Source organism: Pelodiscus sinensis, chromosome 14 (genome assembly GCF_049634645.1).
Source record: "Pelodiscus sinensis isolate JC-2024 chromosome 14, ASM4963464v1, whole genome shotgun sequence".
Lineage (NCBI taxonomy): Eukaryota > Metazoa > Chordata > Testudines > Trionychidae > Pelodiscus > Pelodiscus sinensis.
The window spans coordinates 44,935,115-44,959,719 of NC_134724.1; the positions used below are offsets into that span (position 1 = coordinate 44,935,115).

At 39.5% G+C, this 24,605-nt stretch overlaps 1 protein-coding gene across 6 annotated transcripts in view; it reads right to left on the reverse strand.

Moving 5' to 3' along the window:
• Positions 1-24,605, reverse strand: part of TJP1 (tight junction protein 1) — a 299,612-nt gene that overhangs the window by 268,425 nt on the left and 6,582 nt on the right. For all 6 annotated transcript variants that reach the window (XM_075897730.1, XM_075897727.1, XM_075897726.1 and 3 more), the window contains exon 2: positions 20,238-20,370. In XM_075897730.1, the coding sequence (XP_075753845.1) occupies positions 20,238-20,370 (133 nt within the window). The remainder of the gene's footprint in view (positions 1-20,237; positions 20,371-24,605) is intronic.

Genomic DNA, 24,605 nt, shown 5'->3' on the forward strand with positions numbered 1-24,605 from the left:
TTACTGTAAACAACACAAGGAAAACCTCTGCTCAGAGGAATAATACTAAAACCGTATTACTTTTACAGAAATATTACAGAATTGGAGGTGCTTCAGAGAAGAACAGAGACTCAATGAAAAATAAAAACTCTCAGATGAAGAGGGACAAAAAAAATGGGATTGTTTACTTTAGAAGGTAGATGAATAAGAGAGGACATGATAAAAGTCGTAAAATAATTACTGGTTTAGAGATAATAGAACAGGAACTTCTGTCCTCTTGGTCTCATAGTAAAAGAACAATGAAGTAGTAAATTAAGTGTGGAACTCATTGACACAGGAAGTCTCTGGCTACGTCTAGACTACACCCCTTTTTTGAAAGAGGCTTTTTCAAAAAAGAGCGTCTAGACTACAATCAGTACTTTCGCAAGCCGCTTTTTCGAAAGAGAGCATCCAGACTGCCTGGGTGCTCTCTTTCGAAAAAGCACAGTTTGCATATATAGCAAAACTTTCGAAAAAAGGTGTTCTTCCTCGTAAAATGAGGTTTTCCACAGTCGAAAAAACTTCTGTGTTCTTTCGATTTACTTTTGAAAGAATTCAGCAGCAGTCTAGACACAAGGGAAAGTTTTTCGAAAAAAGGCCACTTTTTTCGAAAAAACCCTGTAGTCTAGACACACCCTCTGAGATCAGGAACTTGACAATAACAATTTTTGGATATTGAAACTTGTGCTTAAGGTCTCAAATTAATCCCTAACCATTACAGATCAGGATGAGACCTCTGTGGGGAGCAGATTGTTCCACATGCACCTAGCAAAAGATTCTTGCACTATGTGCTGATGCACCTGGATCTGGAGACAGTATACTGGACTAGACAGATCATTCATCTATTCAAGTATGACAGTTCTTGTAATTCTAGAATTTACTGTCATACACATGCAAACTAGAATAGGTGTTTTATATTTAGCATGGTAGTTTATTTTCTCTCTGGGGTAGGGCAGTCATTTGATGGTGATCACCTAAGTAGATGTAGTTTACCATGAACATTTCCTCTAGTAACCTGTTCGTGTCCAGTTTATGGAGCACTATTGCGCAAATATGCTTTGTATTGCAGTGTAGCAGTGCCAACTTACCTGCTACCATGACCTTGCCCTGCAGTATCACAGAACCCCCTTTGGGTATTCCTACATCTGAAAAAATAAAAGGGGATGTGCAGGAGGTTAAAGGGGCTAAATGTTACAGTTGCATGAGGAGTAAGATCTTTTAGCTGATAGTAATTGCATTCATGCAGTTATCAGTGGCATGAAGTACATCTGTAGTGCTAATATTCCCAATGCAAATATGAAAAGTGCATGTGACTACACATATTTTGGAAAAATCTAAATTTCTAATACGTAATTACATATGCACATTTGGAGTTTTCATATATCAGTCAAGTATATAAAAATAATACTGTATATTCAGCACATTGAGAAATGGAGCTGAGCCAGCAGAAAGCAGAAGGAGAGGGATGCAGGCACTGAATATAGTGTGGGATGAGGAGAGTTGGCAATGAGAAACAGCAGGTAGGGAACTAACCAGTTCAAGGTTAGGATGCTGGAAGAAGATGCAGCTGAATGAGGGAGAATGGAGGCAATGGGGTTCTCACTCATGGAAAGTTCTACTGCTTTTTTAAAAATCAGAATCTAGTATATCAAAAGGGGTTTTAAACAACAATGTATTGTATAAAACAATAAATCCTTTTCATCCCATGGAGGCTGCTCCTGTTTCTGAGCAGATAAAGAATCCTTCCCTCTTGCACATGCGTATATTAGTTTATGAGGAAAAAACATTCTGCTTTGAGAGGCTTTTAGCATGATTCAATATTAAAAATATCTTTTGTGGGTTTTGTGCTGTTTAAATTAACTTGTTTTGGCAGATGAAGTGTGTACAATTGTCTGCATGATGATGGATAATATATATCGTATGTATCATCAATTCCCTTATTTTATCATATTCCTCCTTACACACTCCAGTTGGCTATTTTTCCAATAAAATGTGTGTTCAAGCACATTTTAATTAGTTTACTAGAAAAAAAGTTTTAGCTAGGATTTCATTCTTTGAGTATCAAGATAATTTCTTTTAAAACAACTTCAAGTTATTAATTATTCTAAATTAATTAAAGGGCAATATTCCAAGAAGTCAAGTTTTTAAGACCCTGTATGCCTGTATAGACATGCAGAGCTCTTTTTTGCTGATTCACCTTTATATAAGTGCCTAACATTTTGCACAGATTCAGTTATTTCTATTGATTCACCCTGGCATCTAGAGCTAGATTAGATGATTTGTTTTAGCTCCAAATAGAGAGAAATCTTCATCTTGCTCTAGCCCCTTTATAGTATATAAAGGGACCAGAGTGGCATAACTGGACTGTGATAGAGATTACAGACTCCCATACAGACAGTAAAAGGGAATGAAGGGACAGCACAGGGCCAAGCAGACCCCACCTCTCAACAGCTGGGGAGCATGCTCAAAATGGAAGATCTGCTCAAAAGGGAAGAGTGATAGTCAATGGAGGGGAGGGGGGCGGAGGGGAGAGTGAAGAGACTGTCTGAAAAGAGGAAAGCAGCTTCTGGGGGAAAAGTGATCTCTGGAGAAGTATCTAGACTAAGGCTACTCAACTTTGGAAGCCTCAAGAGCCACAATGATACTCACTCGAGGGCCACAACTTAAGTGTCGTTGCACATACATGCAAATATATCTGCAAATATATGCAAATAGCTTCTTTCACACTTATGGGAATGAATACAAAAATTAAGGCAAGATTACACAACACACAGGCCCCATTTAAGTTAGTTGTGCTGATATTAATAAAATGCAATATTTACCCGATTTCTGCCCATATGACAGCACTTTTAATGTCCAGGAATTTAACTACTAAAATGCATATCAACAGAAGACCATTATATTGACTACTTTTTTGTTTTGGCTCCCACCACTTAAAACATTCTCTCTCAGGTCACCTGTTGAGCCCCGCATAAATCCAAACCGCACTGCGGGCCACAAACAAACGGGCCGTGGGTCTCATGTTGAGTAGCCCTGGTCTAGACGGTTGGTAAGACTCCATCCAGAGTTTGGGGCTTCAACCTTTCCCCTTCCCCACTCACAGTTTAGGGAGGCAACTAAACATAAGGTAGAGGGCCAGGGAATATTTATTTTACCAACTGAGTTTTTGGGACTGATTTGGAACTCCAAACTAGATGAGATAAAGACTGTGAACAAGCCCCAAGCTAAAGAGAAAAGAGGGCTGGGGAGGTAGGAAGATCTATCAGAAGGAGGCTAGTGAGGTTCTCCATGATTCTCTCTCTTGGGCCATAGGCCAGAACCAAGTGGAGAGGGAGGCCCTGTCCCCTTTCTGCTGAATTTGACACTTCTTTGCAGACTGAGAAAAAATAGTCCCTAAAAACTAACTATACAGACAAAGGTAGGTTTTCTAGTTTTTTATTGGCTAGGTACTGTCGTTCCCTGAGGTACCTGTAGATCACCTTTTTGTTCCTGGTGCCTTCTCCTTACACCCTGCTTATCATATCCATGCTTGTGTTCAGAGTATTCTTATGGTTATCTCTATGGCTTCTCCCATGTCTTTCTGCTTTATTGTTTTACATTGTTATTTCTGAAAAGTAAATACAATTATTACAAAAATCCATTAGAAAGGGGATCACACTTGTGTGTCAATAATCCCCTTACCCTTGGCCATCTCAGACTGAACAAATTGTATAGTAAACTTTTAAGCAACACAACGTGAGCCCTGAACTCCTAGTCACTGCACCAAGTTATAAAACGTAAAATCCACAAAGCATATTCCAGATCTGTTTGAGGCCTCCAGCATTTTTCAGTCACCTTGTCCTTGTGTAAACGATCTAAGCAACACATCCATATAATCTTCTACAGTCATATTGACTTTCTTGTGGCTTTTGTGAATTCCCTGTGCTACTGAATCTTCTTCATAAGCACATACACCAAAGCACACTGAGTAGAGCAAAGTCTCTTGAATTCTTGTAATCCTTCCTGTTTTTTCTCTTAACCAGAAGGAAAATTACAGCCAGTTTCTAATCTTAAAACATTCTCTCTCAGCTCACTAGACATTTGAACAGTATCTCTTTTAACATATTAGGTACATTTTGGGAGCAGTTCCACTTGTGCTACTGTATTTCTTCTCTTTATGTGCCTTGATGCCTATTCAATGGGCTTGCAAGTTGGGAACAGAGGCCTTTTTCTGTCGATTGCATAGGCACTTACCCTAATAATGTCTGATAACCTTTAACTTCCTATGGTGGCTATAAGGCCACTAAGACCTCTTTCATTTTTTAATGCTGTGTGTGTCAGAGGATAATTTATTAAATGTCATGTCATTTTTTATTTTTCTTTAGTATTTATATTAAGGTATATATGTTCCCTGGAGCATCAAGATTAGTCAGAGAGCATAAAAGCAGCTCATTCGGGTGCCACATCCTCCTACTGGACATCTCCTGCTGAGATGGCATTTTGTCTCCTGGCTTATTCAATTCTTGGTTCTCCATTGGGACTGCCAACAATTGTAGCAATGGTGGGCTCTATCACTGTGACCTTTGGTCAACAAGGAACTGGGCAAAGATCACACCTTTTCCTGCTACACAAGTCCAACAGCAGCAAGCAGGTAATGATTTTCATTTGCTATAAATCTGAGAGTAGTTGTGGTCTCACTTATTCTGTAGCAACCACATTGGCTTTCTGGCACCAGTCTGAGAGTGGAGTTTTGCCTCTGCTCTGAATTCACAACTGTGACCATTAAGCTCTCTATCCTAGTGTCAGTCGCATGAACCCTCTACAAGAGGAGGAAGGCAGATATTTTCTCAGAGCTGTTTTTTGTTTGTTTGCTTGCTTGTTTTTAAACACACCTATTACACTCAGACCCTTAGCTCTTGTATAGTTGCCAAGGTTTGAAATGCTCCCTGGCTGACAGTTCTTATAGGTGCCAGTGAGCTTTAGGACAGATTAGAACATGCCTTCTTGATGAAAAATTGGGGTTTTAGTCCCCTCCCATTACTGTGCTCCCCACAACTGTGTTCCCTTTTCCTCACCCCTACCCCATGCTCCTAATCTTCTCTGTTGTCCCCCCTTTCAGTTTTCTCTGGGTATTGGTTCCCCCAATTGCCCTCTCTCCCAGTTTGTTGCATCCCAGTTTCTCTGCCCCCATTTCTATCCCATAGGGTGTGTGTAGACTGCATCCCTCTGTTGGCAGAGGGATGCAGATTAGGCAGGTTGACATTGCAAATGAGTCAGGGATTTAAATATCCCGCGCCCTGGATGTAGTACTGAGATGGCAGTCACACAGCTAGCCTTTCCTTTGGCTACTGACAGGAAAACAGCTGCAGAAGAGGTGAAAGGAAGGTGGCTGGTCAATATGGGTATGTCTAGACTGTATCCCTCTGTCGCCAGAGAGATGCAGATTAGGCAGGTCGACATTGCAAATGAGGCAGAGATTTAAATATCCCATGCCTAATTTGCATAAAAATGGCCACCGCGTTTTGCCAACTCAGCACTTTGTTAGCAAAAAGTAGCAGTCTAGAGGGGGATCTGTTGAGAAAGAAAGCCTTTTTCGACAGATCCCTTATGCGTCCTGCAAGGAGGTTTACAGGAACTGGCGACAGAGGGATGCAGTCTAGACATACCCATATTGACCAGCCACCTTCCTTTCACCTCTTCTGCAGCTGTTTTCCTGTCAGTAGCCAAAGGAAAGACTAGCTGTGTGACTGCCATCTCAGTGCTACATCCAGGGCCGGATTAAGACCTTTAGAGGCCCTAAGTACTGAAAAGATTATGGTGCCCCCCCATATGTAATTCAAAATAAAAACAATACTATACCGTAAAAATCTCATTTTTTTTTGGTGTCCCTGCTTTGCTGGTGCCCTAAGCACGTGCTTAGTCTGCCTATTGGGTAATCCAGCCCTGACTACATCAACTGCTGGCAAGGAAAAATAATTGCCGGGCAAACCCAGCTCAATGTATGCAGCTTCACTGGTGTGTGGTATTTCAAAGGAGCCGCAGAAAAGTGAAAGGGTTGGCTGGGAAAGCGCAAATTGCATGCCATTCCAAATGCACTGCTCTGGATAAAATAACTGGCGCCTGCTCACACGAGCTGGCATATCAGGTACCTTGACCTTCTGGGTGTTCTTGAGCCCCTCTTGTTACCACCATGTGTGTGCACCGGATGGGTGTGTGTGTGGGTGGGGGTTATGCCCACCTACAGGCATTGGAGCCTGCTCCCTATCTCTCTCATGTGAGCCAAGTTCTGTGTGTGGCTTGCCCTTTTGTGAGGGTCAGAGCTCCCCTGCCATTCCCTCATGTGAGCAAGGATCGGGTAGGGGAGCAAAGAACAGGCATATTTCATACGTCAGAGGCTTTAAAGCATTTGGGAAGAGGTGGGAATGCTTACTGAGATGAAAGGAGCAGTTCTTGTGTGTCAAAGCTATTGTCTTAGGTTTTATTATTTGCCATGGTGTTTCTCATTCATCTGAGAATATCACTCTGAGATGAATGGGCCCCCTGATACATTTCAAAGACTCCTATGCTGAAGACAGGACAAAAGACCCCCAGATCTGGATGCACCCACAGACGAGAAGAATGCAGGACTTACAGGTACCTCTGCCTTATCCTTCCCACTCCCCATAAGCCCCAGGCTTCCCTCAGTGGCACCCCAATCTCTTTTCTCCCTACCATCATCCCCATTTATGCTCTGCCCCAACCCTCTACCCTTCAGTGCAACCCCAAACTCCTCTCCTCCCTGCTTTTCCATTCCATGACATCCAATAGCCCTTCCTTCCCAGGAATCATTTGCATGTCTAATTTTCTCCCCCAAGGGCTTTGATTACATTTGCGCAGAATAAAATTGCCACCCATGACTCACAAATTGTAGCAACCTTCCTCCACTCAGCCCAAACCTTTTTTTTTAAATCTTAGGTGGAGGCTTGTGATTAATTTATCCGTAGTTATGTTAACTGAAGGCTGAGTTCACAGTCATTAGTCTAAAAAAGATCAGTAATTTATCCAGTCAGATTTTAGAGCACTAGCAAGAGTAAGCTTTAAAGCTTGGTTTCTAGTTCTGAGAAAAAAACATTAGAAACTTTTTTGAAAAATGGTAGTGGTTTTTTTGATTTATAGATTTACAACCTTCATCTCAAATTATTCCAAATTTGGGTCACTAACCTTACCCTGCATCCTCCTGAGGCACTCTGTGTTACAAAAGATTCTAAGTCTGTCAATTCTAGAAGCTTTAGAAAGAAGGATCTTTAAACAGAAGTCATGACATAAATTTAGCTATTGTGCTATTGCAGTACCATCATAATATGAACAACAGGACTTGCTGAGGAAAACAACATTCTGAAGACAGCCTATTTAACTGTTATTGTAAAAGTCACTGCACCCACTGAATGAAGGAAAATATTAAAAGACAATAATAATTGCTGAGCTTTAGCCATTCAATACCATTGGATGGCTTGAAAGCATAGTTTGTTGTAGTCCCAAATTGGTGCAGTGCATTGTTACCTTCTTATCCCTACAGAGATTAATAGAATAGAATAGAATAGAATAGAATAGAATAGAATAGAATAGAATAGAATAGAAACACACCTTTTCCACTAGAATGATTGGAGAGGGACACAGTATACATGTTGAAAATGCCACAGACAAATAGCCATGTCTACGATAGAAAGTTTTACCAGTAAGAAAGCTGCTAACACTGCTATGTCACTAGAGTATGTTCACATTCAGTTAACTTTGTCAGTACCACACATCTAAATAGAAACATGTTGTATTAACGAAAGATGTGTAGCACTATGAGAGGCATCCCAGTGTTCCTTGCACCATTCTCCTGTTAGCTACCCTCTAACAAATTTTGCTGTGCATTATGAGCTTAACCAGCGCCCTTCTCAGGGCACAGCTACACTGTGGAGGAATGGGGGAGGTTTCGAAGAAGGTATGCAAATTGTGTTCGCATTTGCATATTTTCTAACATTTTTTTTTCTGGAAGAGGATTTTCCAATATTTGGCCTCGTCTACACAGGGCCAAATGTCGAGAAAAACAAACCTCTTTCGGAAGCCCCCTTATTCCTCTTAAAATTAGATGTACAGAGGGGCTTCCGAAAGAGGGTTTTTTTCTGACATTTGGCCCCACGTAGACGGGCCAAATATCGGAAAACCCTCTCCCAGAAAAAAAAAAACAGAGCGCAATTTGCATACCTTCTTCAGAAGCCCCTTCCCCCCGGTATAGCTATATCCCGAGGGAATTGTGAAAGTTTGGGGTCAAGTTCCTACATTTCCCTGTTTCATCCCATTATATTACTCACACCAGTTCTCAATCTCTTTGCCATCTTGCTGACAGAAGCATGGATGCCGTGTAAATCAACAGAGTTGTCTTTTTTATTTTTGAGTCAGGGCAATCGATTCTTCAGTATTTGGGAAATGACAACTGTCACTGCAAATACTGAAAATGAGAACGATAGAGTGAACGATGCAGATGTGAGTCAAAGTTGCCAGATGCTGCTGGTACTATATGATTAGCTGCACACGGAGAAGCAGCAATGGAGGGTTTATGAAATGAGCATCATGTGGTAGGATGGTATTGTAATAGCAACTGTAGAACTTGTGCATGGAAAAGGCCATATTCCTGGAGTTGTGTGTTCAGCTTGCCCCAGACATCTAGTTCAGAGACACCAAAATGAAAGCTGTTGTGACAGTGGAGGAATAGTGGTGATCACTCTTTGAAAGCTAGCAAATCCAGACTGCTGTGGGTAGATTGGTAATTAATTTGATGCTGGAAAATCCATGGTAGAGCAGTTGTCATCCCAGTATGCAAGGCCATCACACATACCTTACTATACAAGATTGTTATGCCAGGTAATATGCAAGAATAATAGATGTGTTCAATTAAATAGGCTTCCTTTGCTGAGGTAGGGCAATAGACAGGACATATTCTGATTCTGACTCCTCACACCTGGCTTCTGAGTATGTAAACAGAAAGTGACACTTTTCTAAAGTTTGCCTGACATTGCAACGTGTCCATGTTCCATCCAAGTTTCTGCATCTCCTCTACAATATCTAACAAATTTATTTCTGCAGGAAATCCACAGCTTTGCTTTCTCTGCTTCTTCACTTCACAGGCTGACATAATCCAGGACTTCTTTCCTAAATCAGTTGCATCATGAGGTTTAGCTGGACTTTTAGCTATCGTTCTACATAGAGCTATACCTACTGGCTTAAAGGTGAGCTAGCAGGAAGAGAAGCTTTTCCAAATCTTGCTGGAAATTTTAAGGGAGAGTGGGGTAAGGATGGATTTCCAGTCACTGTGACGGCTGAACAGCATAGTTAAAAAATTCAACCAAAGCAATCAGTGCTGCGGGGCCAGTGACATTAAGACTGGTTGGCTATTTGTACTGGTGCAGGTAAAATAGCACTCACATAAGCACAATAGCATTGGAAGAGTGTCAGCAGAATACTTACATTGCTTGGGGGGTGGTTTAACTTGACTGGCAGAAGTTCAAAATATTCTTGGCAGGACTCAAAACAGTACGGATGTATGTCAGGCTGTGCCGATAGAAGGCAAGTTTTATCAATAAAACTTTGCATCATAGACAAGACTTATATATGTTCCTGGGTTGTTGAATTTTATTTTTGAAGTTTAAAGAGGTATTGTGTAGTTAAAAAAGGACCTCATCTTATCTTTTCTCTCCCCATCTATGAGACTATGGAAAAAGTCTTTAACAGTATGATGAAATAAATATAATCCAACCCTATGACAGCAGAAAAGAGTGTATTGGATAGCCATTTTGGCTGGAGGATCAGATCTCCATCAGGGTAACTAGTACCATTTATTTTATGGAATATCTGCAAATTAAAACTATCACCCAGTTTCTGTTATAAGATTTTGGCTTAAGTATAGGATACATTCACATACATTTAATTATAAACCCCTCTCGGCATTTACTGTATGTTTGTTCAGCAGAGAGCATGGAAGTTCCAACCTAATTTATCTTTCTAAGTAAGTAAATAAATAAAAAGTGTAGGGCAAAATCTGCTTTCAAGATCAAAAGAGCCTGAAATTGTGGCATCGCAATTCTATATACACTGGTTAAGAAACCAAAAACAGAAAAATAACAGATAAAGCACCAGTTTTCAAGATGTTTATATAGAGAACGAGAAATGTGTCCATTTTTACAGGCTGATCTGTGAGTGGCTGTACGCAGAATCTTGTTCTGGAATTAAAATATTTGAGACTAGACCCTCAGCTGCATGTGATAAGGAACCAATGGTGGCTCTAAGACATCTTCTCTTTTCCTTGATTGTGGAGTTGGCCAAGGGATGAACCAATCCCTGATATGCTTCAAAGTAGTCACAGGCAACGGTCTCAGCTTTATACCACCAGAAGAATCCCCCTGTCTTTTTAGGATTCCCCTTTAACTTTAGGTCAATTTTAAGTCCCCATTGCATTGTAGAGTTGGTGCAAAGGAGTCTCAATCAGAGTCAAGAATCTGATCCTTTAATTCAAATAACTCAAGTTACAACGAAAGAGGGACACATTTTTCTCTTGCTTATGTGTCTGGTTAATTATCTTTCTGTTCTGCTGATTTATAAAGAATGATCATCTCAGAATGAAATAAGAGGGCTTCCACAAAATGTTCTCATTGAGGCTATGCTTACAAAACATGCACCCACATGTGCATGAAATCCCACAGCAAAGGCATGAATGCTTGGGAAGTCCATTCATTTACTTTTTCATTCAATCATACCACCATCTAGCAAACTTACATTAAGGGCACATCTCTGGAAATTATAATACTTCGTTCTTCAAAATACAAGGTAAAATCTACTTTGTACAAAGGGCCAGCACAAGGCTCACAAACATATTAAATCCCACTTAAACTTCCAAGGAAGAAGTTTAAATGGGACTAGTGCTCAGGTTTTGCACAGGTCTTTAGCACACAGGTACATTTTACTGATGGTGATTGTACCCATTGTTCCATTTGTGGAAACTGAAGTGAGGGTGAAGACGCTGTTGGTTATCACCTCCTCCTAAACAAAACAAAATAAAACAAAACAAAACAAAACAAAACAAAAAACACACACACACACACACACACAAATATTTGGTGCAATCTGGTGTACTCCAAGGGAAAAAATTGCTCTCCAAAGTATATTAATAAGCCCCACAATTAAACAATTGTTATGGGAGTAATTTAGCAGTATCTCGACAGGCAGGTACATGCCATAAAAGGCAGGGAAGTTACCACAATCTTGTATTCAAATGATGATTACATTTTAACAACAGACTCTTGTTAACACCCTTGCAACAAATGCTCAAGTCTGACTTTTCTATTTCAATAATATATTAATTACAAACTTTAAAACACCCTAAATTTAAAAACGCTGTTTTTAAGGAAAGGAAGGATCCATGTTTTCTGTGTGTTTCTACAGCCCGTAGCCCAAGACAACCATGATCATGCTTTAGGGATGTTAAAACGGTCAACTGGTAAAACGACAGCGCTTAACTGGTTAACTTAATGTTGATACCGTCATCCAGCCCCGCTGTGGCTAGGATCCCCTCTGTTAGCTGGAAAAGGTCGGTTAACTAGTAAGCATTCCTATCATGCTTGTGATCTCAGTTAAAGAGAGAGTGAATGTGTGTAGCTGAGGATGTAAATATTGCAAGTGAAGGAATTTTGTAAGCTAGAAAGCTATGCAATCACATGAAAGGGATCTGATATTATATAATATAAAGAGAGCCTACATGATGGCCTAGATCTTTTTTGACATTTTTCTTCATGAGTAAGGAGAGACCTGACAACTCATGCACAGATATGCAAACAGCATGATGGCACTGAAGTAATCAACCAGATACTATTTGAAATATTTCCATTCACTCCAACAGAGTCCCTGCAGCTCCAATTTCAAATATGGTTGTTGCTTGTGAGAGCAGAGAGAATAGTTTCTAACGTGTACAACTGTATCTACTTAAAAGTACATTTCTAAATCAAATGAGATGGAAATCCTGTAATTGGCGTAATCATTATTAAGGAGTTAGTGTCTGCTGTAGATCTAAAATGGCATTCTGAACCTATTCAGGGACTTAACCTTGATGTTTATTTTAAAAGAGGAAATGCCACATTTAATTTGTTCCTCTTTACTTAACATTACAGAACACAGGCATTTCTAAGAAATGTATCTGAAGGGTTTTCACTAATAAAACAGTGATGATATTCTGATTTTAATAATGGGAAGAAAGTCATCGCTATTTGAAACTCAGCGAATTAAATTAGTTCTTCTCCTATGGTTCATATCCTCAGGTTAAACTTCGGGCTGTTTTAAGTTTCACAGAGTGAAACCTAAGAGTCTGCCTCAGTATTTAAATATTGCTTTAATAAATCTTGGGATTTTTTTTAATCAAAAGGCAACATGGGAGAAGTAAAGAACATTAAAAATTTTCTCTTCTTTCCTGTTAGTGCTGATATAGAGATAGAGGTCAGTAATATTTTGCCCTTTCAGTCAAACTGGCAGAAAGAAGTGATGTGCCAGACAAAGCATATTTTATATTTCCAAGTTGGTACTGCATCAACAGTATAAGAAAATTAAGTGATTTTCTCCCTGCTACTACTTGTATGTGTTAAATAACAGCAATAATAAATATTGTCTTTGAAAGATTTTCCATTCACTGGACTATTCAAATATGAAAAAAGCACTAAAATATTTTTATTTCACTTAATCTAAAACATGATAATAACTGGTAAAAATTATAGTCATTACAGGATAGTAGAGATTCACCTTAGTGATCTTAGATAACCAGAGTACATTAAAATTGCTTTATCATAAGGACTGATGCAGAATAAATCTGATGAAAATGTTATCCTACTGAATTATTTCACTTGCAGCAAATATCTTGCTGTACTATACTATAATATTGTGAAGCATGTATGAGCTACTACATAGGGTCTAATTCTCAGAAACAGCTGCATAATGACTACACTGCCATGAACAATAACAAATTAAGGGCATCTACAGGAGTCCATCTGGGATAGTGAGTACTCCCTTCCTCTCATACAAAGGCAAGACAAATAATTGTAGGACTCTTAACAGTATTATTGCTCTTATGCCTTAGTCCTGGGAAAAGACTGAAATTTATATTCTACTTCATACATTCTAAGTAATATTACAGATATGTACATGAGTGAATTATTTTTTCCTGATGTAGTTATACTCTTAAAATACCTACAATATGGAACTGTTCTATATAAAAATCAAAACAAATTAAATAAAATGTATTATCCCAAAAGCCATTTTATCCAAAGATTTAGAAGAAGAAAGAGTATTGGCTACAGAAACAAAGGTTACAATAAATTTGATTTTCAATGAAGTCCAGAAAGCCATACATCATATTATGCAGTGAACTAGCTAACAGAACGGTCCTCTGCTTGAAATGTTTTATTTCTTCACTGCTGATTTTATTTATAGCTATAATAACACACCCAATGATTTTTGTATAATACTGTTTTCAAACAAGAGAGTGATTTTTCAGAGCATGTCCTAAATTTAAAAAAGCGGAACACAGAGATTAGAGTAGTGACATAAGGACATCATCACATCCTTCTATGAAAGTTAATAAGTAGCAAGACCTAAAAACCTTCAGAGCATCACTACATATAATAAAGAGAGTGAAATTCATAACACAGGCAGTAACAAAGCATAAGACATACATCCACCCCCACACACAGCATTCTGGGTTAATCTTCTGGTTTTGACCACAGCAGTACAGTCAGCATAGGCAGCAGCAAGAGAAATTCGGAGCTCTTCCATTTTCTCTATATGGGATCTTACAGTAAAGCAGCCTTGGCAGAATTTGACTGTTTAAATATTTTTACCAATTTTGACAAATAATATTAATGTTTATTTTTAATTCTGATTCTACCAAGCCTAAGTAAAGAGAAAATGGTAACTGTACTTTTGTCCATAAGCTGAAATTTCACTAGATACATAAAAAAAGACAAAAAATTAACTTCCCTTACCTAACCCTTCCTTCACAACATCCCCTGTTGATTTCCTGTTCTTGAAGTGGAATGTCCTCAAGGTAGCAAATGCATTCAGCACCCCAATTTTTATAAATGCAAAATAATTTAAACAGTATAGGTGATCATCATGTGCAATTGTGGTGCTGTTTAAACTCGTTACCGGCTCTGTTGTCATGACATCAACTCATTTACCTGAAGTCGGATTACTAATATTTCTTACAGTATCATTTATCAATTATATATTTATTTAAAATGCAGTACAATTAAAAGTGCATTTGCAACTAATTACAAAGAACAAATGGCGTTATTTATGTGTACTACAGATTAACAATACTCACTACAGAAAATGCAAGAATCAGTCAGCAGTCCTAGTGTACTTATTAGACCTTGACTCAAAGAATTTAAGCACAGTCTTAACTTTAAGCAAATTGATTTAAGCATGCATTTAAAGTTAAGTACATGCTTAAATGATTTGCTGAACTGATATCTTGATGCTTAAATAATCAAAACCTCTCATTTTCTTTTTAGTCTCTTAAAATATTTATAACACAATCCCTAACAAGATGATGGATACATCATGGCTCTCACGTTCTATTAATTCAATAATAATAAACTAAGTCCAAGATAATACACCTCTTGAGATTTTCAATACTATTAACGCCAATAGTGTAATTAAAATCTCCTGCTTATAACCGACAATCTTATTTCTGTAACTGCATAATTCATAAAACAACCAGATCATAAATATACCAATAGATCACAATCTCCTAATTAAATCAGACTCATGATGACTAACAGATGGTGCTGAAAATAAATCTCTTACATGTACATCATTCACAAAAAGCATATTAGTATATCAATATTCAAGTGATGATAAAAATTCTTTAGCTATCCAGTACGAATGACTGCAGGACCATATAATACAGTGCAGAATCCAGAATCAATTATGCTAGCAACAGAACTCCTATTGACTACAATGGATTCAGGACTCAGTCCATGATGGCCCATAATCTCAGGACCTTGAAGACCTCCAATTTCAATAGGATTTAGAGATGCTCATTAGTTCTCAAGGTTTAGCCTACAGGTTGTGAAACAAAGATAGAAAAGGCATCCTCTTCCATATGGCTTTTCACTATACACAGGTAATTGTATTAGCGAGATTTTTGAAAAGTGTCTGGCGCCCATTAGTTGAACACCCAACTCCCTTATGCCCAGATGGAAAGTAAAGCCATGTGTTCAGTTATGTAACAGATATGTTGGCATATCTGAATCAGAAATAACTCCTAAATATAATTAACGCAAATGCTAAAATAACCCACCTCTATTACTTGGCTTATGTTCACTAATTATGAACTTAGTCAGAGATGGGGGCTGGGACAGCTATAACCCCATTGGGGCAGCATGGTTTCCGCCATGGCCAGCCACAGGGAGCCACCACCTGGCCAGCATGGCCCCCACCACAGCCAACCAAAAGGAGCTGCTGTCTGGCCAGTGAGGCCCCTGCTGGCTCCTGCAGCTCCCGTCCCCACATCCAGCCCCTTGCTCTGAGCCCCTCTTCATCCCAAACATTGACCCAACACATCCCCAGCTCCCTACCCTAAGCCCCTCCTCAATCCCCCAACCCTGAGTCCTGCATCTCCCACACCGCCGCCTCCTCTCCCTCCTCACCCCCAACCCTGACTCTTGTCTGTGAAGTTATTTCCTGTCAGCGGTATTACTTATTTCATTTTGAAGCTTTCTTCACCATCAGCATTACTGGCATGTGTTCTTCTTCCTTGTATGACAATGCAGGCATGTGGTTTACACAAGCATGTAACAATCTATTAGTAAATTAATGACAGTGACTTCTTAGCATAGATAACAGTTACTACCTTTGTATATGAAGCTTTTCATCTTCTGCATAATCTGGATTTTTTATTAGCAAATGGTTATGAAGAATGAGTTTTGAACAGTCTTCCTTTCCCCCCATATAGAAGCATTTTTTTCTAGTCCATATTTTCTTTTCAATCTTAGGCTATGTCTACACTGCAGGCTTCTTTCAGAAGAAGCTTTTCCAGAAGAGAGCATCAACATTGCAAAAGTGCATCGAAAAAGCAATCTGCATTTTCGAAAGATAGCATGCGTACTGAATGGATGCTATCTTGCATTTCAGCCATGATTACTATGGACAGAGTGGCCACCAGGGCACCTGTGCTTTTTCTTCTTTCCTCTTCTTTCGAAAGAACTCCCTCTTCCCTGTCCATACATGCCTTTTCTTGAAAGAGGTCTTTCAGAAAAAGGATTCTTTCTCATAGAATGAGGATAACCAATGTTGGAAAAACCCCTCTGTTCTTTTGATTTTCTTTCAGAAGAACACAACTGCAATGTGCAGCCGTTTTTCTGAAAAAACTCTGTAGTGTAGACATACCCTTAGTCTCTATGACATTCTCTCAGACTGTTGCTAAAAAGAGAGCTTTGCAACTGGAGACAGAAGTCAAGTGCTTTTAGGAGAGAAAATGAATATTTACATTTTAAACTTTATTGTCCACAGATAATTTCAACATGCCATTGGAGGAGCAATGGAAGGTTTATACATTAGTATTATTGCATAAATTGCTAGTTTCATTCCCTGGAGGCTAGTTTAATTTGCCTCAAGAAGAGAGTTACACTTTAAGGCTGAGTTCAACTTTATTTTATTGTTTGCAAACAAGTTCGGCCGAGGAGCTCAATGCTTAAAGCAGGGTCGACCTTGAGCATCGCCTGAGCTGAAACTTTTATAGATTTCACATTCTTTCTGGTCAGCGTGTTGCAACGTGATTGGTTACTGCAAGTTTACTCAGTTCCCTGGCAGAAAGTTTAGCAGCTTTTAAGACATGCGCAATCAGCTAAATGATACGTGCTGTTTCGAGCTTAAGCAATGGAGGGGAAGAAGCACACTTAGTTTTTACTACCGTATCACTCATATCTTTTTCTATTACATTTAAAAACAATGAGAATCATAAATCCTATGAACAATTTTAGTAATATGTCAGTAAATGTAATGCACAGCAGTAAGGAAATTCAGAGTTAAATTCCTAGCTCATTTTTGCACTTAGTTATTTCTAGTCATATCATTCTTTAACAGGATCTTAGGACCAGTGGCAGCCCATAAATACAGGCGACCTAGGCAGTCACCTAGGGCGCCAAGAAAAACAGCCATTGAGGGCTTTGGAGGCAAGGGCGTCGATCGCACATTTCGCCTAGTACGCCAGTTGCCAGCAGCTCATCTAGGGCCGCTCCTAAAGATCATTTAGGACACCTAGTGATCTTTCATAGTGGGGTCATAATTATTAATACATAGACAATGAGATAACTTGGATTTAGTTAATATGCACTCTTGTTCACTTTTACACTGTAATTTCTTTATTTCTGTTTAAGATAGTCCTATAAAACACAAGTAAATAATGTTTGTCCACACATTCGTATGGAGCTGCTGAAGCTTATATTTTTAGGCTACTAGATTGCATTAATTATAATAATCCATTTCTGGAGTTACTGCAGTTTAATGTAGTAGTAAAAATAAGATATGTTTCATTTTGGTATTATTTAAAACATCCAAAAAAATTTGGATATAATGCACATACAGTTAGCCTCTTCTAGATGAAAAGATGTCTGTTTTCCTGGGCCATACTAGCCCCAGCAGTCTGTGGGGCGGTAGCAGCTCAATAGGAAAACCTGCCCTGGAGGGAGGCCAAGAAAGCAAGCAAGCATGGAAAAAATACAGTTCTGCAGTAAGATGCTATAGAGTTGCTTGTGGCAGAATAGTCAATGTATAGCAAATGAGTTCCCCTTGCTGAAGTGTTTTTGCTAGGATGACAGAGCATATAAGAGAGTTGTCTTCCTACATGCCCCTAGGTTTGGAAGCAGATTTAAATAAAACTCTTCAAAAAGGAGGGCACAAGTTGAGACCTGAATAACTAAAACTACTGTACTAATTTAACTAATTTTGCTACTAAATATCCTGCAGTAAGAGTTTAGTCAGTCATGGACCCAAGGACTATTTAAAAGTAAGAACCAAGATTTCCCTTTACCTCTAGTTCCATTATTCCACCAAGTGACTAAGAATTTAAATGAATTAATTTAACTGAAAACACAGTATGTCCTGAAATTTACAAGTTCCGGATCTGTTAGATTATGAAGTGTGGAGAAGCTCTACAGTCAAAGACTGCTCAAAAGGAAACACCAGACCATCAGCAAGTCATTACTAGGTAGCTGTTAGCTCAGAGGCAGCCACTGTAAACAGCAGGCTATTAATTGCTATGCAATCTGGGCAGGGAGGAGAAAGCTTTGTGCATTGTCCCCTCCCTTTAGCAAAATCCCTCAGCTCTCATTAGCCAGTTTCTGGCCAATAGGAGATGAGAAATTTTGCTAAAGGCACAGGCAGCGAATGAAGCCTCCTCTCTCCCTCACGCCTCTCTCCCCTCTCACTCCCTCCCTCCCTGTGCTAGAGCAGAGCCAAGTGGAGCTTCCCACCCAGCATCCACGGAGGCTCAAGTTCCTGCAGAGCTTCTTCGCTGGGAGCCCCTGGATAAGTGCCTCCCAGCCAGACCCTGTCTCTGGCACCCCATCCACTCTTTTCCCCCAACTCCCTGCCCCGTGCCACCATCCAAATCCTCTGGATCCCCTCTCCTCACCTCCTCCAGATTACAACACCCTCCCAAACCTTGCACTCCCTTCTACACCCCTCCCCCAGGCCAGAATCCTTTCCAGCACCCATACTCCTCCCAGACCCTGCACCCAATTCCTCTTCCCCCAGATCTTAGCCCCCTCCTTCATGCAAACTCCCTCTCAAACTCCACACCCTCCCCTGCACCCCAGTCCTCTATCCCAAGCTCCTTTCCACACCTGCCGCCCCAGACTCCACACCCCCTCCATAGAAGTGCGACCCTTGACTACTTACCAAAGTCTTAGAGTGGCTCCCCCTTTATAAATTATTGCCCACCTCTGTGTTAGCTCAACCACTATGGCTAATCACAACAGCAGGAGCATCACAAACAGAAGAAAAGTTCTAGCCTGAACCAAATCATTTAGGGCTTTATAGATCAAACCCAATGTTGTAACTGCAGTAGTCCAGTGTCACGAGATCAATATCTAGTTTCTCATCTGAGAAGAATAGCTATCTTCTGCTGACATTGAAAGAGGCTATACAGACACTTATCAGCGTATCCAGGTGCAGTAAAAGACCCGCAAAGAGACTGACCAGAGATTGTTACTGCTTCAAAGCAAAATTCAAGAGCCATCTCTTTTCAAAAGCTTTCCCTCAAAAACATGCACGGATAAGGATATACTTAGTTGAAGGGCATGCAGAAATACTCTAGTGCTTTAACCAACATACATTCATAAAAAAGCACATTAATTTCATTTCAGATATCCTTGTCAAAATCACATAATCAAGCCTAATAAAATCACAAAGATGTTACATTTGCTGAAGCTATATTTTCACAATCAGAAGATCTAATATTCCAGACAAGGAGGACCAAATAACAGTGTAACAGTACCGCACAGTTAAAACAGAAGTTATCTGTTCTCATCAGTTTTAAGTATTAGATATTATATGCACACATACACATTTTAAAAACATTTATTTTCTCTAGAACTACATAGAATTCATACACTCTGAACACTAATAAGTAACTTCCGTTGAAATCATATACTTTGCTTATAAGTACAACCAGCCAACTCTAAACATGAGAACACAAACCTAAAACATAATTTCTGCCTGTTTGGAAATATGATTGTAATGATCTTAAAGTAGGTGTATTTGTGCCAATGTTACTTTGCCTTCACATATGTCTAATTTTGGGGAAACAATGTTAAAATTCAACATTTTAATTTGTAATACTTATGATTTCTCAAAAGAATTTAATTGTTAATCACTAATTATACAAGTAACATCCATGCTGTTAAAACCCTCCAGGACAGGGTTAGTCTTGTAACATCACTAATGTTTGATACAATAATCTGTTGAATTTTAACAAATATGTCAAATCTAATACACCAGAAAGGGAGGACAAATCCTTAACCATCCTCCCTGTTGATAGCAAGTGTTCTCTGAAACTTCAGCTAGGATGGATAGATAGATAGATAGATAGATAGATAGATAGATAGATAGATAGATAGATAGATAGATAGATAGATAGATAGATAGATAGATAGATAGATAGATATACTTACACTGAACTCACAAAAATCAATGCTATCAAGACTTTTGCTTCTGTGTATTCTCCCTTTTATTCTTCTTAAAGAAGGTTTTCCTTGACTCACACTACATGTAGCACCATTTGGATTTTCAGATGATGGAGTTACCCTGCCAAATAAAAACAATTATGTATAAGATTTTCAGAAATCTCAAACACTTGTTAAAATGAAGACACACTATAACAAAGAGTATAAATCTAAACAAGTGATGAATCTCATTAGAAGACCAAGTTGAAACCATAGAAGCACCACACACATTATCAATGCTAGACAATAATTGTAAAGTTTTTAGTTGCCAACATGATGGATTTCATAGAAATACTTATACTTCATAGAGGAATACATTTTATTAAATGCTGTTAGAAGAATTAAACGGATCTTAATAGAATTAATTTTTCTAACAATTCTGAGGAAAAGTCGACCCTCCCAGTAACTTTGAGGACAGATTACCACCTGTATGTGTGCATGCCTTAGTTTTTCTTACATTTTCCATGTTGTGACTCTGTCTCTACTAATGGATTTTGAAATTAATAGGATCTATTAGATTATAAAGGTAATAAACTAGGGAAATACACTTGAGGTACACTTACAAAGTTAATTAACATGTAATCTAAACTAAATCTGCAACTACAGTACTATGAATAAGTGATTCAAATTTAAAATTGCTTGTTGGGAGCTGCTAGTGACTTTAAGCTATCTTGCTTAACAGTTAGCCAAATGTGTTGAATTCTATGTGAAGTCAAATTTTGAAATGGAAGATAAGCCACTAGTATAACTGACAAAGTTTTGGGAAAGAAATTAAAAGACATAATCAGAAATGAACCAAAAAAGGAAAAGAGCATTTTGATATCTCGGATAATCAGCGACAAAGTGTATGAAATAATATCTTTTATTGGATCGACTTATTTTTAAGGTACCCAGAGCTTTTCGATCTACAACATTAAAAACACCGTTAACATGAAAATTCATATTATTTTTTTCCCCAATAATAGTTATAAATAGCATCTAAGATTAATATAGCTACAAACATTTTCAATTACTTTTTCCATTTGACATCACTTTGGACAGCCAGTTTGTTGTTTTCCCTGTACAGTTAAGATCCCTGTTCAGAAAAAACACTTTTGTTTGCTTAACTTTTACTTAGTTTGGAGTCAATGTATTTATTATGTGCTGAAATGCTTTGTTCAGGAGGGAAATTGGGGGGAAAAGAGGTAGTTCTTTTTCAAGCTTCACATATGAAAATGAGATGCTGCAGTGATCACAATAGATTGTGCTGATGTTCAAAATAGGATTGGCTCCAGGGGAGTGCTTGATCTTGGCTCCCCATTAGTTGGGGAAAAAAATAAACCCATAGGCTCTTCCTGGCTTTTGATGCTGGACTTCTTCTTGATGGGAATGGAAGGGGAAGGAAACAAATTCATGCCCAGGATAGAGAGGCATTTGTTTTGTGAGCAGAGAGAAGTAATTGCAAACAAACAAACAAAACCCTGATATGTGATCCTTTCAATTTTCCTATCTGTTACATCGTTTAAAATAGTTGTAAATATTACTGAGAGTTATGTGTAGTTGTTTGACACACAGAATTTATTACATACAGGGTATTGTTATTGACCTTGAAAATGTAAAGGGTTTTTCTTTATTATTATTTTAGTATTGTTAGTTGGAGGAGACTGCAGAACCAAGCTGGAGGCATGAGTGTGTTAGATGAGTTTACATGTTTCTGCCTCAAGGTAAAATAGTTATAATTTGTTATTGTAAGGGTAGCTAATAATTTTCATGTTCACCTGAGAGAAGTCAATTTAACATTGGATACTGTTGTCTTACTTTCCTCCTTCTTTCTATCACGTTAAAATATGTAAAGTGGGTGATGCACACTATTTATTTTTATTTTGGGATCTAGCTTATATTTTAAAAGCACTTGTGCTAGGTCCCTTTGCTATAAATTTAAATTACTATCAATTCAATTTTTTTTAATCCACTGGCTGCAATACTGCCTTTCTCAAAACACATCCTATTGCAGCCCCACTAGTAAGAGAAGAAGAATCCATTCATACTTTAAACATTTATAGCTAATAAACATAATACAAGTTAATGGGGGGGTTGCCTCTAGGGATATAAAATCCTGATGAATTAGTTAACCTGTTAAACATTACGTTTAACCAGTTAACTAATTAAATGGGGGAGGGCTGGAACGGCCAATGTACCACAGGCAGAGGCTCCTCCAGCCCTGCTGCTTCCATCTACACACTAGGCTGCCAGTTCCCACACAGGCTGGGAGTCAGTAGCCTTGCTCAGGGCAGAAGTGGCAGCTGGTTGGGGAAAAGCTGTCGTGTGGGCTGAAAAGTCGGTTCCCCCCAGCACCGGTTCCACAATGCTACCTGCCCTCTCGTCTCCTCGCCCCCCCATGCTGCTGCCTCTACCAGGAGCAGCAGCAGAGTGGGGAGGCAGGGGAGGCTGTTGGGAAGCAGCCTCTGTCTGTGGCAGGCCCAAGCTCCCTGTGCACAGAGGCTTCTCTGTCTCCCACGGTGGCTCAGGCTGGCTGCGGACAGAGACTGGTCTGCAGCAGCATACTCATCCGTGGGGTCTGCCTGAAGGAGGCAGAGCAGCCTCTGTCCGCAGGGAGCTTGGACACCCCTGCAGGCCCGGGGTGCTGCCAGAGACCCACCTCTGTCTGCAGCCAGCCTGGGCCAGTGTGGACAAAAGGCTGCTTCACTTCAGCCTCCCTCGTCCCCTTCCTCTTGCAGCCTCTGTCCGCGGGGAGCTTTTTAAACTGGCTCCCCAAATGGACCCCTCACGGACTGGCTTCTGATACAGAAGCAGCAGTACGGAATGGCAGGGGGCTCCCTGGGAGTGGGGCCAGAGTGCACTGGCTGTCGGCCTCGCTCCTTGAGACTATAGAATACTCGTGTAACCGATAAGAATTCATGTGGTTACATGACTGTTCAGTTACCCAATATCTAATATCCCTACAGTCAAGGTAGTGAAGTCCACCCTAAAGCCTTAGCTGAAAAGTAGCTGGCTTTTAGCTCATGTAATAGAGGCACATGGCTTTAGCCCCTAAGTTCACTGGTGAAATCCTCCTGACAATGACAAACTCTATACTAGGAAAGCAAACAAATACATTAGGGTATGTCTACACTAGCACCCTAGTTCGAACTAGGGTGGTAATGTAGGCAACCAGAGTTGCAAATGAAGCCCGGGATTTGAATTTCCCGGGCTTCATTTGCATAAAGCCAGGTGCCGCCATTTTTAAATGTCCGCTAGTGCGGACTCCGTGCCGCGCGGCTACACGCTGCACGGACTAGGTAATTCGGACTAGGTTTCCTAGGAGGAGGAGTAACGGTAGTTCAGACTAGGAAGCCTAGTTCGAACTACCTAGTCCGTGCCGCGTGTAGCTGCGCGGCACGGAGTCCGCACTAGCGGACATTTAAAAATGGCAGCACCCGGAAGCCCGGGAAATTCAAATCCAGGGCTTCATTTGCAACTCCGGTTGCCTACATTACCACCCTAGTTCAAACTAGGGTGGTAGTGTAGACATACCCTTATTTATTCCCTGCCTTTAAACACATTTATATCTGGCAAATGGAATTTATCATAAACTAAAGAAGGGGGGAATTTATGTTACTTTTTTGTTAAAAAATGTGTAGTACGTTAGTGAACGGCTACTTTAAAGACTCTTATGTTGGGGCCTGAAGATGGAATTTTCAAAGCAGTCTGGTGGATTTAGACACTTTAGAAATAGTCAAGATTTTAAAAAATCACTAGTAATTTTAGGTGCCCAGTCTGAGACATCTTGAACACACCTGATTTTCAGAGATTGTGAGCTTGGGACTTCCCAAAAATCAGGCCCTTTTAGTGAGGCTCAGTTTGGGCACCCTAAAAGGTATGTCTACACTTCAAGACAAAGCCAAATTAAGATACGCAACTTCAGCTACATTAATTGCCTAGATGAAATCAAAGTAGCTTAACTCGGCTATTGGTGCCGTCTACACTGCAGGAAGTCGAAGGAAGAACACTCTTCCTTTGACTTCCCTTACTCCTTGTGAAAGCAGGGATACTGGCATTAACTGGAGTGCCCCTCTCACTTCGAATTGGCTGTCTTAACTAGACTGCTAATTCGAACCCTGGAAGATCGACGATGGCAGCTTCGATCTTCTTCTGTGGTATAGACGTACCATATCATAGCTTTCAGAAAAGTCCACAAAATTTAGGAGCATTTTTGCAAGCTGCAAGAACAAAAATAATGTAGATAAAAGTTTGATTTGTTGACAACATCCAATACAAGAATAAACATGGTTATTAAATATTATATACTAAAACATATACACTAAAATTTGCATTACT